This window comes from Danaus plexippus, chromosome 15 (genome assembly GCF_018135715.1).
Source record: "Danaus plexippus chromosome 15, MEX_DaPlex, whole genome shotgun sequence".
Lineage (NCBI taxonomy): Eukaryota > Metazoa > Arthropoda > Insecta > Lepidoptera > Nymphalidae > Danaus > Danaus plexippus.
In genome coordinates this window covers 308,001-326,155 of record NC_083547.1, presented here as the reverse complement: position 1 = coordinate 326,155, position 18,155 = coordinate 308,001, and the positions used below count along the sequence as shown (strand labels likewise).

The window sequence follows — 18,155 nt, the reverse complement described above, 5'->3', positions numbered from 1 at the left end:
CTGTAGTTTCGTGTCCTTCGTGCGTAATGTGTAAGAATATACTTGTAGCATATAACATATCATACTAGTTTTAGACAAATATAAAATTGCGGTCTGTAGAAGTACTTTATTGACTCTGACAAATAATTTAACATAAAATTAAAGAATACATTAAAAGGCTAATAATACTATTCTAGAAGAGTGAGAACAATCTAATTAATAAAGAGGTGGTTGTGTGAGGGCAGAACGCTCCTCATTCTTGGCATGCTTCTTTAACATGTCCATGACTTCATTGTCAAACTCCTTGGGAGTCGGCTTCTTCTCTACGATCCAGTGGAAGATATCCCAGTCGTTGCTCGGAGAGTTGATCAGCCGATCGTACATCATGGTTTGGTTTTCATTGAAACTATCCAAATATTTTTTGGCAAAAGTACTCAGCAGCAAATCATTTTCCAACATGCCTCTCTTACGTGATTGGTAGTGGAGCCTATAAAAGATAGGATACAGACATGAATTTGAGATATTCAAGCACTGACCTATTATTAAAATATTATTATAAAGTGTAAAACTAATAGTAGAATGTTGCCAGCTACGTAATAATATCCAATTGGCTGAATAGTGTGTAGCAATTAATAAAATTATTTTTATGACATTCAACAGAACGTTGCATGGGGAACAAACGAGCAACTTGAGGCAACATTACATAACATTAATAGCTGACATGTTACATTTACAAAAGTGAACCGATTCATATTGTTATTGACATTATTATATTTTTCCTTTCAAGACAAACTTAACACATTTTTTTTAATGAATTACTAGATATAAAGGTGTGTCAATACTGTTTATGTATATTTTGATTGAAAGTTGTTCCTATCGAGTTCTGGATTTGTCTTTTTAAAGCACAATTAAGTTTGCTGGGTCTGCTAGCTATAAATAATATTATGAAAACATCTTAAGTCTTATTGGACTAGCAGTATCTCTTCGTTTTGATTTCACACATTTTTCAAAAGAGATGTATATTACCTGGCCTTCCTTACATCTAATGGTTGTGGTTTCTCTACATCATAAACTGGAATCTCCATGTAAGTAGTATCGACATCATTAGTGTTGCTGGAAAACGAAGCAGCTTGTACTTTTCGGATTAAATTCGCAGCCTGAAAAATACATTGAGATTAATTTAAAATTATCTGTTTAGTCTGATTAATAACATATTGCACCATAAATAGCCATTTGAATTTGCAGATTTGTAATTGTAAAAATAAATACCAAACGACTGGGACTGCGTAACATTGTGAATGCTTTCGAACAGATGCGATACAATGTAATTACTCAACGAGACTTTGTTATTAATATTTACTTGTCTAAAATATATTTTTTAAATGTATTCTTTATTTCTTTTTTTATTATATTGAATATCTGTCAAACAAAATACGTAGGTAACTAGGTACTATTAACTGATTAAATAATTCTGTCAATTGTCAAACGTCAAACATGAAATAATATGCTTGCTGTTAAGTCACTTTTGACGGCAGCCGGAAGGCGAGTCTATGAAACCTACTAGGGATTGTTTGTGAATCAATAATAATAAAAATTAAAAAAAAATCTTATTATAAAAAATTTGTAGATTTTTGTGAAGTTACTTGAATATTTTAAATTAGCATATTTGCCAAGGATTAATACTACATATTATGAAATTGAGTTTTTTAATTTAAGATGAATGGAATTCATAAACCATAAATCGAGGGTTATAATTTTAGCAAAAGCTTAAATGTATATCACCGAATTACTTAATATTCTATGAATAAGGTTACGTTTTGAAGTTTGAAAGTGAAATAAAATAGATTACACATTTCCAATGTAACAAAACTGTGGATGATGTAATTTACAGCGAAAACAATATTTCAAGAGGTTGTCAACCTTTTCCTGTTACTGATTTTATTTTAGTTTTCTATTTTAATATTCTACGTCTATACTTATTTGCAATTTAATTAAAATAATTTCCTAATTTTAATATGGACATAAATAATTCGAACCGTTTCTTGATATGTTTTTACCAACAGAATGGGTTATTATTATTCATGGGTTATTTGAAATTAAGTAAACAGTACATAAATTTGAATATTTTATAAGCAGTACAACTCGTCCTTGGACTAGTCTGAATGACAAAGTAAAACCGTCATACGTTGTGATACACCTCTCATTTCCTTTGATAAGACATGACTTCCCCAAAATCCTCACTTCTTTCCATGTGCAACAATGGCCACTTAAACCAGAATGTTAATTCTGTTAGTTTCAGTCTATAATACATACATATATGTTTGTATGGATGTGAATACAACAAAAAAATATCCATAAAAATGCATACATTCTTTACCATAGCTCAGGAGCCTGTTTGTACGGTTGCCATGACAACAGTATCATAACAAAGAGCATCACTTACATTTACCAACAGTAAAGATGAGTGAAATCCGAGCATATATATCAAAAGCGACCGGTTAATATAAATAAAGTTGTGATCTAAATATAGAATATATGTACAATTTTCTAAAAACATTTGTTTGATATATTTTACAGAAAACTTCTTCAACGTGCCGACCCTAAAGCTAAGCGAGAGCAGCGAAGGAGTTCTGATTGATTTCATTCATAATCCATTAGTGTATCTGCTTCAAGCATGTGCATCAGAACAAAGACAAATCATGTTATATGCAGACGTAAGTTGCTACTTTGTTTTACTAATCTTTCTTGGACACCGACGTGTAACTATTTTCTCTGCGTTAGATTCGAGTGAGTGCGAACAAATCCATCATATTTTACAAGACCAGTGCCGTGGAACTAACGGGGTCAGACGCTTTGAACGACCTGAACATCATCACACTGACCACGGGTGCGGCGGAGTCTCTCTATCAGATCATAAGACATGTGTACACTCCGATGCTCGCCATCGTAAGTAACACTTATGACTAAAAAATGTTTATCAATGTACCAATGAAAAACCTCTTTATGTCCATCGTCTTGTTTGTAACTTGTATGTTTCTTTGCAGGGTGATGATTTATTTTCTATTAAACTTCAAAAAACTTTACTAGAATTGGAATCGAATCTGAAGCTCGTCACTCACGGCGAGGGAGACGAAAATATTAAAGGTATGCTTTTCGTTTACTTCATATCTTTATCGCAGGCACGTTTTAAACAGGAGTCCACTAACATTTTGTGTCTGGAAGTGTCTAAATTAATTGTAATTAAATCATTCGTTATTACATTTCCTTGTTCTACATAAATTGAATGATTAGCATTATAATGAGATCTAAGATTTTCGCGAGTATTCATTTAAATGAAACTAGTATTATTCGCATATACTACTTACTTCGATTTTATTATTTAAAAACTACATAATCCCGACGTTTCGGTTACTTTGCAGCAACCGTGATCACGGGCAGACGAGGTGTGAATGTCTGTCAGTTGGTCCTTGTTATTTATCATCTACCGCCATCGATTTCTTAATTTTCTGGCGTACCGCTCTGGATGCCGGCAGAATGCGCTTACGGTGTCTTGAGGTCCTGCGGTGTGGTTACGGACGTGGGATTTTATATTTTTAAGAACGGGGTCCCAGGTGTTTGATAGATTCCAGCCATCTTCTCTATTGAAATTGGGATGTTTTTTAATTTCAATAGCGTCGCGAATTAATCTCGGTATATACTTGTCTTCCCGAGCGAGGAGGTTTTGAGGTTTATCAAACCGAATGTAGTGGCCTGGTTTGTCCATTGTGTGTTCACACACTGCTGACTTCGACGCGCGCCTGTTTTTGATGTCTGAGATGTGTTCTTTAACCCTTGTACCGATGCTCCTCTTCGTCTGTCCAATGTATGACAAGCCACAGTCACAATCGAGTTTGTATACACCCGCTTGTTGCAAAGGAATGTTACTCTTGATTGGTCTCAAGAATTGGCTCACTTTCTTATGTGGTTTGTAAATAGTTTTAATGGAAACCTTCTTCAAGATGTTGCCTATTCTGTCAGTAACTCCCTTCACATATGGTAGTATCGCAGGTTGTCGTTCAACTGTGGGTGGCTTCAGGTCGTTCTTGCGATGCTGGCGAGGCACGGGCAGGTTGTTGATGGTGAGAGCATGTTTTACATGCTGCAGCTCGGCCTCTAGGTGGTCAGCATCACAAAGACGTTGGGCTCTCTGTAACAAAGATTTGCCAACGGTAGCTAACTGGATAGGGTGGTGGTGTGAGTAACCATTGAGGTACCTGTCCGTATGTGTGGGTTTCCTATAAACAGTATGTCCCAAAGTATTGTCAGGATTCCTAACGACAAGTATATCAAGGAAAGCTAAAGAATTATTTGCCTCCAATTCTATAGTAAACTGAATCTTGCTATTGATAGAATTAAGATGGTTCAGAAAAGCAGATGTTTTATTTTTATTTAATATTGTGAAGGTGTCATCTACATACCGTTTATATATTAAAGGTCTTATAGGAGGAGAGCAAAGGGCTCGCACCTCGAAGTCCTCCATGAATATGTCAGCGACAACGGGGGAAACCGGTGAACCCATTGCAACTCCATCTACTTGTATGTAGAATTCATCCTTCCACATGAGGTAGCCAGATGTTAGGCAATGCTTTATAGCTCTGCATATTCTATAGGCATATTGTTATCCTTTAACTTACCTCTTACAATCTCAATGCAGTCACGAACAGGTATACTAGTACATCGAAACTGACCATACTGTCATTGTCGTTCAATTTTAGGTGTTTTAAATCTTTGACAAACTGGTAGGAATCCTTAATAAATGACTTTGTGTGGCCCCGGAGAGGGGATAATATCTTTGAAAGAAATTTAGCCAGTTTATAAGTGGGTGAGTCAATCTGGCTTACTATTGGGCGTAATGGAACATTCTGTTTATGGATTTTAGGTAACCCATACAATTTTGCGAGGTTTTGCACACGATGGTATTTTATTATTATTTTATCTTCTAAACGACTTAAATTGCAAGCCGATATTAGTAATGGTTTGAAAAGAAATGAAAATATATAAAGTACTTTTTTTATTAACCTGCATAACGCTTGACTGTCATTCCGCTTGTTGGAAGGTTTAAATGAAGCGGTAGATTGTGAACGCACTGTTTCAGTAACAGGAAACAGTTTATTCTTTTTTTAAAACATATCTGTATTAATAAAGAGATGTACAGGAATAGGTTATGATGTATTATACATTGAATGTTGAAAATCAATATATGATTTTCGTATGAAATGACTACCCGGGGAGTAAGGTTGACGCTGGAAAAACAGTTCGGTATTTATTCCTCTAAAAGTTCAAAAAAATAATACCCCTGGGACAGTTCGAGAGGGGGGGCGGAAGATCTGTCCACCGTTCGATATAATCAGTGAAATACGGACTTGAAATGCCCTAAGAGACAAGGCTGGTGTATCAAAAAATAATAAAACACATAATGGTGTTGAAGCACGACAAACGTCGGTAAGTTCTTCAACTTTCACTTCGGATAGAATTGACCCTCATGTATCCCATGGTGAACCATTAACTGGAAACCACCAGGAGTCCATTGACACCCGGACACGTCTTAGCATTCCAAACATAAAACAATCAACTTCACAACGATAATTTAGCGGTCCTGTCAGAGCATCCGGGTTCGAAGCAGGCTGAACTCGCGAGTAGAAACTTTAAAAAATACTACATACGACTACTTTAACGAACAATATCTATCTTAAAATTGTCACGCTCTCAAAACGAAAGAAAATCCTTTCAAGATCAAAATACGGAGGAAAGAAAGGGGATTAATAAAAAATCTACGTATAGACAAAGCTTTAGGCAAAAATAATCTTAGTCATTAATTAGGTGAGGTGTTAAGATCAATTCTAAAACTAATTCAAGGAATAACGGCGCAAACCGCACAATATCACAATAATTTTGACCGGGACAAACATGAAGTTGATTTTGATAAAATCTCTTTTGAGTATTCGAAAATCATAATTAAGAACGCGGAAAGCTTCTCTCGACCAACGAACAAGTTTACGACCATTTAAAAAGTGCATCCATGGAACGCTGAGAAGTTTCGTCTCTTGCATTGTACCTATAGCCATCGGAGCGTGGCACGAAATAACAAAATAAACGCGTAGGACATATAAACATATCACATGTTATGATAAAATGTGCTTCTGTTCTGAAAGGACAAGCTTTAAATTATTTAATTCTTTTCTTTACATTTCATTACTTTATATCAGTCTCAAGGCGGTTTCAGTTTTGAAGTCCCCTCTTCAACATTTTCCGTCTCAACTTGGTTGACGTGCTATAGACACAGCGTTTTGTTTCTGCTTAACATATTTTATTCATAAATCTTCGGTGGAACGGGTGTTGAGTTGTCCTCAGTGTTGTTGTCCTCAGTGTGTTCAGTTATTTTACTCAAACCAACAAATTTAATAACAGACTAATTATTTTAAATAATTATCTTTTTTTGAGTAAGAAATAACGACACTGTTCACCTAGTAGAAAAAATTAGAGGTGCAAAGTTGTAGTCGAGGTTTTTAAACAGGTTGCCGCTTAAACTGAACTCGCTGTAACATTTACATTTTACACGGTTTAGAAACGAATGTATAACAAGGAATGCGATATTTTATCTAAAATATTTTGAGAGCTGTTGAAGAAACATATTACCTTGGGAGGAAAGATTTAAATACTGCTTACGAGAAAGGGAATATTAGATAAGAATCATATTTTGATTCACGGAGGTTGTTGTGCGCAATATATAAATATTATAAAACGTATATTATAAATAAGAAAAAATGCTTCACATGAATGGTCACTAGTACTCGTGTAAATCTTTCTGCGTTTAGTTATTTTATCCGTTGAGGACGAAGTTGGTTATTGGAAGACCTTTGGAGAGAAGAGGGACATCAAGAAGAGTGAGAAGGAAGCAGCCTCCGCTTTCTGTGTGCTGTTCGAGGATATCTGTGAAGAGATCAGGTTAGACCTTTTATACCAATTCAACCTATGGGAAGTAGGTGCATTGTTTAAACACGGTCATTTAAGCCTTTTACTGTCTAAGTTACAATAACAGCGTATCTTTAAACAGGTTCGACCCTAATGTGTTCCAGGTGCTTGCCCTCTATCGGTCTGCAGGAAGTGCGAGACTCCGCTGAGAACATCGGAGGTATACTGGACGACGTGTGGCGGTACTCTCCCACGCCGTACTCACAGGACAGGATGGTCCATATTTTTGATATCGTCGGTCGGTACCATTAAACTTTCTGGTCTTTAATTAAAAAAGGGAATTTTTCTAGTAATAATATTTTTTTTCATCTGTTCCTGACTTGTATATTTGTGTACTTTTTGCGTAAGCTTCATCAGTATGGGGCTGTACTTCACGTTGATCCTCTTGTCAATACTATTACTAATTTCAGTTTTTTTGTTTATTAATGCACCATTAACTTGAATATTTCTTCAGTATGTTTATAATTCTAAACATAAATATCCTTATAATATAATCACAGGGACCTCATAGCCTTTGTTACGGTAAAGTTACAGTAATAATTTGGGAAATAACACATATTTCACTATCCCAAGAATTCTCGTGTTCTCCGAGATGGATCTGAATTTTAATTCTATGTTTAATAATCTGAATATTATTTTAAAAAACGTAAAATGTATGTATATTTTACGTTTCTTACGAGAGGTTTTGTTGGTTAAGCTTTTTGTGGAATATACCAAACGATACTAAATGTTACATCTGAAAAACATATACATAGCTTTTTCTTTGTACAGAATAATATATTCTTGTAGGGCACGTGATCTGCTCGGTCACTCAGCAGGCCGTATCCAGAACAGATTTGTGGCGGGTCCACCACGGTCTGAAGGATAATGAGATACTCCATCAACTAACAGAAGCTCTGGCTGCTGTGAAGGTGTGGGTCAGTACGTGTAAGACCCTCACGGACACGTACTGGCCGAACTACTCACTGCATGAATGGAAAGGAAAACCTTATGTGCCCGTATTCTGCCAGAATTTTCAAAAGAGACTTGAAGAAGTGAGTTTACAAAGCATTCCTTGTATTGCTTTAGCGAACTCTTGTATAGAACTCTGTGATGGATCGTTACAATATTGTTCAGTCCGGGTGAATGTAACCATACAACATTTAGTAATTTCAGTAAACATCTGTAACTCACTGACAATCACTTCTTACATGTAGGATATATGGCATTTTATTATGTCTGTAGACCGCGTCCAGGAATTATCGCATATATATAATAATTTAAAATCGATTTTCAATTTGTTGAAAGAATTGAAGTCATCTAAATTTCAATATTTCTTCTTAAAATAAAATCCTTTGTTTGTAAATTTCCCATATTCAGTTTTTAATTATTTTTTTTTGTTCTTTTGTTGTAGATTCACAGTATTAGGTCCACTTTTAACCAACTCAGTAAACTCTTGGCGAAATCTGAGAGGACTGAATTAAATAGCGACCAGCTGTTGGAGCCATTCAAGAGTATGTGCTCAAGATACAACAAACACACACACGCATATATATCTATATATATATATATGCGTGAGTGTGTGTGTGTACCTTAGTTCTCTTGTTTGTTTGCTTCTCCAATGTCTCAATTACTCTTGACATGAAATAATTCTTTAAGATATAAATGTTTGGATATACAATGGCCACAACCAAATGTGGGAAAATGCAGTTTCAAGATTTTCGTCAAGTATCCGTCCAGCTGAAGCGAAGATAGCCGAGAAACTCAAACCGCGGCTACAGAATTTATCCACCAAGCAGGTTAGTCAATATGTGTCCAAAGAATGGGAAGCCTGGAGTTATCATGGATACTCCACTTTCTTGCAGAATACCTCTCATGAGTGTCTGCGCTTCTAGCGCTTTTTCTCATGTGGTTTCCTAAAGTTACATAAAGTGTGTTAAATAAAATGTTTTGTATTTCCTCTCGTCACAAACGAAGTGAGCTGCGTTTGAAACATATTAAAACAGGACAACAAAAAGCAAAATGAAAAGAACAAACATCTCAATTCTCAATATTATAAAGTGTACAAAGTTTAATTTGCTAGCAACGGCTTTCAGTCCCTGTACGAGTTCTCAAGATACCGCACCTTGCTCAGTCGACCGCTAGTGCAGCAAGCTCTGACCCGAGAGCTGGAACTATTCCTGTCGTCGCTACTGACGATGATGAAGGACGTTAAATCGCACTTGGAGGAAGACCTGCCGGGGCTGTACCACCCGCCCGAGATGACAGACTTGGTCGTCAAGGTGCAGTGGGCGAGGCAGATGGAGGACAAGGTGCGGCGAACATGTCTCAACGCTACTGACACTGCACAAACTGTATCATAAAAATATTTCCTCGAAGCTTGTAAATATATATATATATGTAGGAGTAGGAAGCATTTCGTCGTCTTTTAAAAGAGTGACGTCAGCTTAACTGACGTCACCGATGCCTATATTCTTGAATGTCGTCAGGATCTGAGGTATTTAAGGTAACCTCGTAGACGGTTTGATGAATCTCTTACTTCGTAGATGTCCGTTCCCTGCAACGGCTCGAGCGAGACACCCCGTAATCTGTAGTCTTTACTCTCGCCTCTATTTATAGCAACATTGTTGTGACTACCAAGCACAGGTGGCTCCGCAGGTGTTTATGCGGCTGAAACGTGATAATTTCAACCACCCTCAATTATTAGTTATTTAAATAATAAGAATTGCTCCGATATATATTATTTTGATGACACACATTAGAATACTCACAGTAATAATTTTTACATGAAGGTGAAAGAAATAGAATCATGCGTCGGAACCGATCTCAGGAATTTGGAGGGAAGTGATGAGGTGCTGCAGCTGGCTGCCAAAGTGCAAAACGATCTGAAGAATACATACACGCAGCTATATGAGGAGTGGTCCAGAGACGTTCAGGTAAATAGGCTAAGGACTAGACTAGGATAGGCTAATAATGTATAATTTTATGGTATCTCATGATATTGTCGGTGAGAGTAGGCGCAGCTCAGGGCGGGGTCTCTTCAGCTGTCGGAGCGGCCCGTGGTAGAATTCTCTAGTGCTGACCGCCTCATGGTCGTCAACTATCCCGAGGGACTGGAGCGCGTTGAGCGAGAGGCGAGAGCACTGCTTGCAGCCGGGCTGCCGCCACCACCTGGCGCGCTCACAGGGCTCACGGCATCGCTACGATATGCGAGAGCGCTACACCAGGTGGCTTCTTTTCACAACACGCTGGGTGAACGTGCCGTGAGCTCAACACGGCCCATGTTGTTGCATGCAGCACTCCAGCTGGCGGCTCTGGTGGCAGACCACCGTCCCCCGTCTTGGACCGACGAGCGAGCTCTACATGAATACACACAGCAACTTAAGGAAAAAGTGATGGAGCTCGAGAAACAGGTGATGAGATGAGGCAGAAGTTTTTGTGGAAAAAGAACAATCCTCTTCATTTTATCTATTTCTCTTCTAGAATAATTATCTCACCAGCCAACATTTAAAAATCCGAAGTATTGTCGAGAAGCTCATGGACACAGAGCTCCTTGCGAAACTCGCTGAATGGAAGAAAGGCATCAAGGATATCAGGGATATTATTGAGAAGGTGAGTCCAGATTAAGTGACTCGGTATCCAGAACTCAACGTAAGTAATTTGTGGTAAATATTTTGTGGCAATTATTTCAGGTGGAAGCCAATGGGTACGAGAATACAGAGATGTGGCGCTCCCACTGGGACCTGCAGCTGTACAAAGCCATGGAGTGTCAGTACATGAAGGCACTGCTGTCATTACATTCTCACTTTCCGGCGCTCAGGGTCGACCTGGTTCTACGGTCAGTAGTTTACACGTGAATGTTACTGAATACCATAAAGTATCTCACCGTATTACATGCATCATCTCCCTGCCTTTTGCCTATTTTCTTGTAGTAAATTACAGGTCAGTGTAGTATATATTTCTCTGTCATATACTTCTATCAGCCGTCATATCTGAACTCACGCCCTTCTTATTCATGCTCACGATGCATCCACACTTTTCTATGTATTCTTCTACTCTTGTCTCCATTAACATTCATTTAATTACTTCTTTCTTTACGTTGCCTTCATTCTTTATCAGACATGGATTTTTCACGAACATCACTTGCTTTTTAATTTCTCTGTCCCCGGTAGGTTTCAAACCTCTATCTCATATAGTATGCACTAGAGTAATATCTTAAAAAATAAGTTTTTTGTGACGCGTTCCTGGGGGAACTATTACAAGTAAAGCTATTTTACTGTTTATGATATGCTACTGTAAAATTTGACAAGCCATAGACAAATTTTTTATCGTTTATAAGTTTGACGCTTCTACTGAACCCTGGAATTATGCACAGCGCAGAGATTTGAATGAATTATATATTTATGATGTAGAAGTGGTCGCGTGCGCTCTCAACCCTCCGAGGAAGAGCTTCGCGCCCGTCTGTACTCGTTGCTGAGACGCCTAGTGACTTTACCGGCAGGTCTGCCCGGCCTCGCCAGCACCACGGACACAGATACGAACACGACTAGTGTTTTCTCGAGCATCGTTGAAAAGTATGAACTAGCTACTACATTACAATTTTTTTAAAGTGTTGGATCAGCTGTCATTCCGCCGTCTTTTCAGACACAGTTGGCTCGGGAACAAGGCAGTGTCCCAACTGGAGGGCACTCTGGCAAACCTGGAGCGAGCCTGCGAGCGATGGACGAGGCGGGCGGCGTTAGGCTGTGTGCGACTGAAGGACCTGTGTGATCAGCTCACTTCGCCTGAACAGTGGGAGATCAACTTCAGGGCGTGCAAGGCGTACGGGCAGTCGGTCGCCAAGATGACATTGTAATTACGTTTCTTAGAGTACTTTTAACTTTTTGATAATCATTATAATTCTTGACGTCCTAAAAATATATTTTGTTTTTATAGTGAAGATGAGAAAATAGAATGGATCACGGTAGGTACTGTAACGCTTCGCCGTGAGTTTGAGGCCCAAGCGAGGAACCTGTGGGCCTGTTTGATGACGTCACTGACAGCCAGCTGTCGGGGTGACTCTACTGCGCTGGATTCTTTCATGACCGCGGCCTCCGTTACGTTGGAGGATAAAACGCTGCCCAAAAACACTAAGGAACTGGCCGAAATCAGCGCCAAGCAACAAGCGCTGCAAAAGAAAATGCCCGAGGTAAATTTCAAAATTTCTTTCAAACAGCACATTCTATTGCAGAGCATGTCTCAGATCGGGTTTTTATTTCCCTGTAGACTTCTAACCGTTATCTTTGTGATTGAGTAATAGACCTCTGAAAACGTTTGTGTCGGTTACTGAAATACCATTTAACCAGATGGAGAAAATGGTTGAGGACCTGAAACGCAAGAGCCACTTGGCGAGGACTTGGGGCGGAGACACGACTCTGGATGGAGTCACGCGCGAGTGGAGCAAACTGAAAGAGACGATGACAGCTCATCAGACGATGTTCGAACACCAGGTGACGATGGCGACTGAACCGACGCGCGACGGAAACCACTCGACATCTATAGCATTATATTGAATTATAGGCCGAGATAGTGAAGACGACCCTGAGCGGTGACTGCGAGAACCTCCGCTCGGCGCTGGAGGCGTGGGCTGGTCGGTGGTCACGACACGACGTGCGCGAAACAACGTACGACGGACTGGTCGCCGCCAGCCACGACGTGAAACACGCGCTGGACGGATGGAACACGCTCGCCGACCAGTGGGCCGAGCTCCAGCAAGTCACTTTAGTATTTTAGTTTATACTCAACGATCTCTCTAGGATCCGAACCGGCCCTGCTGGCTGCTGAGGTTCAGCTACGACTACTGTCAGGCCTTCTGAGGTATGGAAGTGTATTAATAAATGTTCATCTTTGTAGATCGGAATGTGAGAAGTTTAACATTGACCCGGACATGTCGGAGGCTTGGAGCGAAGCCGAACTAATTAAGACGGGTCTCACGACTCTTTGGACTCCCTTCGAACAATATAACGAAGGTAGGAAGAACTAACGAACTTAGCGGTGCCCAATATTACAATAAGAAATAATATTGATTATGCTGTAGAGTACGAGTCTCTCGCCGGACAGAAGTGGATCGTGGTCCAGAGGAAGCTTCACCAGCTCGATGACTTCGTGTCCAAGTGGGAAGGAGTGTTGGAACCGTTCACCTCCGTCACTTTAGTCATCAAGAGAGAACTCGACAAGTACTCGGTGAGGAGGCTCGCCGGCGACTACAGACAAGTACATGTACCAATATAGATACTTCCACTTAACACTCGGTGTATCATTTGATGTAGGAACTAACGATTGCTTTGAAATATCTGCGTGGATCTGACTTCACGGAGAAACATTGGCGAGAGGTGTTCGGCCTGCTGGGGATGGAGTACGTTCCGGTCGAGGAGCTCACCCTGGGACGACTGCTGGCGGCGGGGCAGGACATCAAGAAACAGATGAAGACGCTCCAGGTAAACAAACAAGAGACAGAGAGTTAGTAGTTGTTTGTTAACGCGTCAGACAAAGTGTGGTCCTTCATTTTACTCTAAAACATCTTTAACCATTCATACTTTTGGACTAGTGCAGACTGATCGAGGGTCTGGAGGTGTTATATTTTTCTGTCATGTATGCATCTGTCTATGGGGTCGGGTTGCATGCGTCCCAAGAGCCGTCGTTCTTTTATGTGTGAAGTGGTCGTCGAGGAGATGTACAATCTTCGTGTAATCCAACTCTCCTCCCTTCTCCGGTGCCGCCAGCTCACCCGCAAGTTTAAACTTCGACTCGCACAATGACGTTAACACTATCGCCCTCGGTGTATATATTGACGGTAGCTTTTTCCGTCTCCGAGGTTATGTCGTTCTCATGAACCACCGTTCTGGTCGCGATTTGTAGGCATTCCTCTCCTGTTCCTATTGATCAAAAGTGATAAGGACCCCATATGTGGTTCCCTCGGACATTTTTTGGGCAAATTATGATTTCTCGTCGCCACGTCTTAAGGATTATGCGGAGTGTCAGGGACGTCGTTCAAATACGCAAGTCAATTACACACTGATTGCTTTATTAAAAGAATGACGGCACGCGGGACGCCGCCCGCTGCCAGGGACGAATGCATACGTAACAATTTCATTAAAACTTACTGCCGTAAAATGACTCATATTTTTATTATTTATCGTCCGAGTCTGATGAGTCTTCATTTTATTTATTTATTATTATTATTGTAGAAAATAAATTCATCGGCGTCGTCGGAGGCTGCCGTCCGAAATGCCCTCATCGAGTTAGAGTTGTGGTACGAGGGGGCGAGACTCACCATAGAGTATTACACCGACAGGGCCAAGAAAGACACGCCGCTCGTCAGAGACTACAAGGAACTGATAGAAAAGGTACGTAGAGGAGGATAAAGAGGAGAAGGAGCGGAGTAAAAATATAGCGATATAATATGACTTGGAGTAGAGCATGAGACGTTGGGTATCTTCAGGTAGAGGAGCAGCAGTGGGTGGTGGCGGGGCTGGGGGGCCGGGGGCAGGCAGCCGGCTGGGAGGGGACGCTGGCAGACGCGAGGGGGCTCCTCGAAGCGGCGCGGAGGGCCCAGCGCAGGTAAACGACAGTCCGGCCGTTTAGAGAGGATAGCTGGCGATAGATTTGAAAGTTTAACGGAGCTGATCTGGACATGTTGGACATTTAATACGGTTTTGACAAAAAACTCAAATCATTCATGCCGTCCGCATTGAATCTGAACAAAAAGTCTCAGTGTTATTAAATCACATTCGTCTCTAGAAAGACAAAACAGATAAAATGTTGAGTTCTCATGAGTCGTACCATAAGAACTATTCTTAGTGGCACGGAGACTAAATACCGATAAAGACAATACAGATGCGACAAATCTACTCGTTAAATGACGCAAACCTGACTTGTTTGAGGTCCTAATCATATTGCATTTTGCGAAAGTGTGTGAGGACGAATAGTCTGTTGACGCCAAACCTACTTTACCGATTTTGATGTACATTATAATATTACAGCTCAGACATCAGGATAAATGAAAGTCTCTAGCGTATCCCTCCCTGAGGATCGCGGCTTCCCAGTCATATTTTGCATGAAGGCACGTGACACAGACTAGAGATGTATCGTCCTAGTACATTATACATACATTCTATACTTATATTCGCCTTTTTACTACTCTGTTAATACTCTGTTTTTAATGCTCTGTTTTCTTAAAATATGTTGCAAACAATACGTCGATACGTAAAATGTCATCACCTTCGCCACATCAAGTATAAAAGTAGGAAAAGGACCCGCAGAAAAAGTGACGGACAGAGATCATTTCAACTTGTGGTAGGACTTTGAATGTCCGACCCATTCATTGCTGTATGCGAGGCCGCTGGATGGTTATAACAAGTTCTCGTGTTCGCACTACACACCTACTACGCGTCTCTCGGTTCTCATTCAATAAGAATTTATGATTGTAAACTATATATTCACCGTATTTAGTGTCACGTGTACAGTGTACTATCACATTAGATACTTGTGGTAAGGATTCAGCTGAGTGCTCTGACTGTTCATCGCGGGGCGCAATAACATGTTAGAGAATATTTGCTCTTTATATACATAAGGTAAATTACCTTACGGAGTATCGCGACCATGTTGTTCGCTGAACGCTCTGTTCACATATGACGTATAACCAAACGATAGCTCTTATATGTAAATAAATATATAAAATATCTCATAAAACTTATACTAAAAGAACCGTCTCTCTTTGTTACATTAACTCCCGATTTCTCTGTTATGGAATGCTGTGTCCAGTATCACGAATTAATAATAACAATAAACCTTTTCGTTGTATCCCGGAATCCATGGATACTATAGTTTTAAATAATCACAAACAAAGCTCCTTGTAATAGTCAACTAAACTATTTCTCGAACGTTATTGTTAGTGTTTATATTCCACACGTGTCTCCCAGATGTACATCTATCCGCCGCTTGTTCGCTTGGCGTCCTTTACATCTGCAATCCCAAATATTTTTGGTTTTCATGCTGTTTTTTATGCAGAATTATTTTAAACTCATAACAGAGATTCATTGTCTGTGTTGCTACATCTAAATATAATTTTCAAAACGATTATCATTTGTAAAATCATTGGTACTAATAGAATAAATAAAATATATATAACCAAATGAATTCTGAAATGAATCAAAGTGGTACGGACAGGTACCTAAATACGAAATAATATAAATATGAAGTAGATCTGAACTATGCAGTCGGAGCAAGTATCGGTAGCCTGGAGAGGTTTTGCTCGTGAATTTGTAAACATTATAATTAAGTAAGGGAGTTGTAATCGCGTACGAGATACTACAGGATGAACCGTCTCAGTTATCTCGTTGACCCGGGATCGTTGAACTCGCTTAGTTCCTAGGCGACATCCAAAATTAGGCGATCGCGGTTATTAACATGGCTAAGCAATAACGTTCTGCTTCTAAAATGTGGGTGAGCCGGAGATATCGTTACATACATACGGAAGTGTGAACCGAATTTTCAACAGTAGTTATTAAGTTAAAGAGCGATGTTTATTTCATCATTACTAATCTATTGCTGTTAGTTTTTATATTCATTATATTTTCTTTTTCTATGAAACAATAAGTTTTTCTCTTATTTGGTTTGCCTTCACTATTTCTTGACGATCCTGATGACACTAATTTATTGAGGTATACACCAAGAGATGGAGACAGTCAGCGAGTATCTTACGTCAAATCAGTGTTCCTCTGTGCGAGCTAAAAATGTGAATATTGAGTCATCAGCCCTCAGCCATTAATGATAACCAGTTTCCGCTCTGATTTTTATATAATTTTAATATAAGTTTTTACTACCAACTAATCTGTTTAATTTTTCTACATATTTTTAATATCTTTAAAAACCATAGGAGATTAAACTAGAACCTGTTTGCTATAACTTATATTCAAAATGAGCCTTTATTAATGACACGAATACGTCATTCCGAGCCAACAATTATCGTGTATTTTCAGTGAACTTTGACATCACATCTCTTATCACTCTCAAAACGTTCATTCACACATCTCAAGCAATGTAACACTTTTTGTTCACAAACAGTAAACACAATTTACTTATAATATAAATGACATTCTTTAGATTACTGACTCAATGGAATTCAACGCCTAAGCATGATGAATGACTTGTCGCGTGCATAATCAAAGTCATATAATAGGAATTTATTATCAAAACCCTCGAAATATTGTCTAACGAGCGTCGGAGTGCTCACATTCAGGGCTGGAGGATCGGTACTAGTCCGCTTGACATTGATAAGGGGGTTATCGGTACACTGTCCAAATTCTAACGTTATATTATCAAGCGTTTTAAAGGAGATGAACATTTTAATTACAATAGCGTTCGTCGAATATATTTTATATCCGACTTAGACGACAGCGAGGAGCTGGTTTGTTATTTACATCTCAAGTCCTTCTACTTCTGTAAACATATGACGAGCTTGTTCTTTGATTAATATAACGTTGACAGTTTACTCCTTAATGAATCAGCTGTTACATTTCTCAGGACACAGGAGCGTGTTGTATTTGTCACTTTCAGTATTTATTTGACTTAATATAATTGTAATTATAGAGTTTGGATTGTATGTGTGTCAGGTCGTACTTAAAGATCGACGAGCCGGTTCATGTTCAACAGGTTACGTTAAAGTTTGCAGTTCATTGAACAATTCACACGCTGTGAAGTACCTACATCATGTATTGTGACGTAGGCTGATGTGTGTGGTTCATTAAAGTACACGTTCACTTTGAACATTACTCAATCAATAAATGCAGGGCCTTATAACTTATATCTGTATGAAGTAATGAGAGCGCTCTCGCGTAATTTTTGGTTATTAATTATTTGTACCATGAATTCCATCGTGAAATACATTGTGTTATCAGCGGATGTGTGGACGGAAGACAGGCGGCTGCTGGACGAACGGGCGGAGGGAGCGAGGAGCGATGGTGTATGATGCAGGGACGAGGAGGAAGGAGGAGGCAGCCGACACGGTGGAACAGATGTGTGCTAATGATTTTATAGCGAACAGGCACAAATAAACAAAGAATTTAAGACATTATATAGAGACAAATATAGTATTTGAGACGCGATTACGGGAATTACGTGACATGCATTTACAACCGCATTACGAC

General features: G+C 39.4%; 3 protein-coding genes across 3 annotated transcripts; 2 read left to right on the top strand and 1 right to left on the bottom strand.

The window, feature by feature from the left end:
- Positions 1-86: 86 nt before the first annotated feature.
- On the bottom strand, positions 87-1,446 carry LOC116766232 (succinate dehydrogenase assembly factor 2-B, mitochondrial-like). Its single transcript, XM_032656018.2, has 3 exons — positions 1,249-1,446; positions 1,006-1,136; positions 87-466 (listed from the first exon to the last, which is right to left on the bottom strand). Exons 1-3 carry the CDS (start codon positions 1,270-1,272, stop codon positions 196-198), a joined length of 426 nt encoding a protein of 141 aa, XP_032511909.1. The 5' UTR covers positions 1,273-1,446; the 3' UTR covers positions 87-195.
- A 1,320-nt stretch (positions 1,447-2,766) lies between these two features.
- LOC116766417 (cytoplasmic dynein 2 heavy chain 1-like) lies at positions 2,767-12,824 on the top strand. The gene is made up of 18 exons (XM_061522887.1): positions 2,767-2,925; positions 3,024-3,123; positions 6,834-6,963; positions 7,095-7,228; positions 7,780-8,024; positions 8,384-8,483; positions 8,629-8,768; positions 9,066-9,281; positions 9,762-9,905; positions 9,987-10,382; positions 10,453-10,581; positions 10,662-10,807; positions 11,382-11,543; positions 11,614-11,820; positions 11,905-12,157; positions 12,315-12,458; positions 12,529-12,723; positions 12,765-12,824. The coding sequence occupies exons 1-18, from the start codon at positions 2,914-2,916 to the stop codon at positions 12,822-12,824; spliced, it is 2,913 nt and encodes a 970-aa protein (XP_061378871.1). The 5' UTR covers positions 2,767-2,913.
- A 17-nt stretch (positions 12,825-12,841) lies between these two features.
- Positions 12,842-18,062, top strand: LOC133319231 (cytoplasmic dynein 2 heavy chain 1-like). Its single transcript, XM_061522886.1, has 7 exons — positions 12,842-12,977; positions 13,046-13,191; positions 13,278-13,445; positions 14,196-14,354; positions 14,450-14,568; positions 17,622-17,661; positions 17,907-18,062. Exons 1-7 carry the CDS (start codon positions 12,896-12,898, stop codon positions 18,060-18,062), a joined length of 870 nt encoding a protein of 289 aa, XP_061378870.1. The 5' UTR covers positions 12,842-12,895.
- The last annotated feature ends 93 nt before the right edge of the window (positions 18,063-18,155 follow it).

Bases quoted from the DNA above. Each gene is read 5' to 3' on its own strand.
- LOC116766232 (XM_032656018.2), bottom strand. From the start codon at position 1,272: ATGTTACGCAGTCCCAGTCGTTTG. The intron at 1,137-1,248 runs GTATTTATTTTT...TGTATTTTTCAG, and splicing joins TACGCAGTCCCAGTCGTTTG to GCTGCGAATTTAATCCGAAA. The intron at 467-1,005 runs GTAATATACATC...TATCTTTTATAG, and splicing joins TTAGATGTAAGGAAGGCCAG to GCTCCACTACCAATCACGTA.
- LOC116766417 (XM_061522887.1), top strand. The intron at 6,964-7,094 runs GTTAGACCTTTT...AATGTGTTCCAG, and splicing joins GATATCTGTGAAGAGATCAG to GTGCTTGCCCTCTATCGGTC. The intron at 10,808-11,381 runs GTCAGTAGTTTA...TTTATGATGTAG, and splicing joins AGGGTCGACCTGGTTCTACG to AAGTGGTCGCGTGCGCTCTC.
- LOC133319231 (XM_061522886.1), top strand. From the start codon at position 12,896: ATGTCGGAGGCTTGGAGCGAAGCCGAACTAATTAAGACGGGTCTCACG. The intron at 13,192-13,277 runs GTGAGGAGGCTC...CATTTGATGTAG, and splicing joins GAGAACTCGACAAGTACTCG to GAACTAACGATTGCTTTGAA. The intron at 13,446-14,195 runs GTAAACAAACAA...TTATTATTGTAG, and splicing joins AACAGATGAAGACGCTCCAG to AAAATAAATTCATCGGCGTC.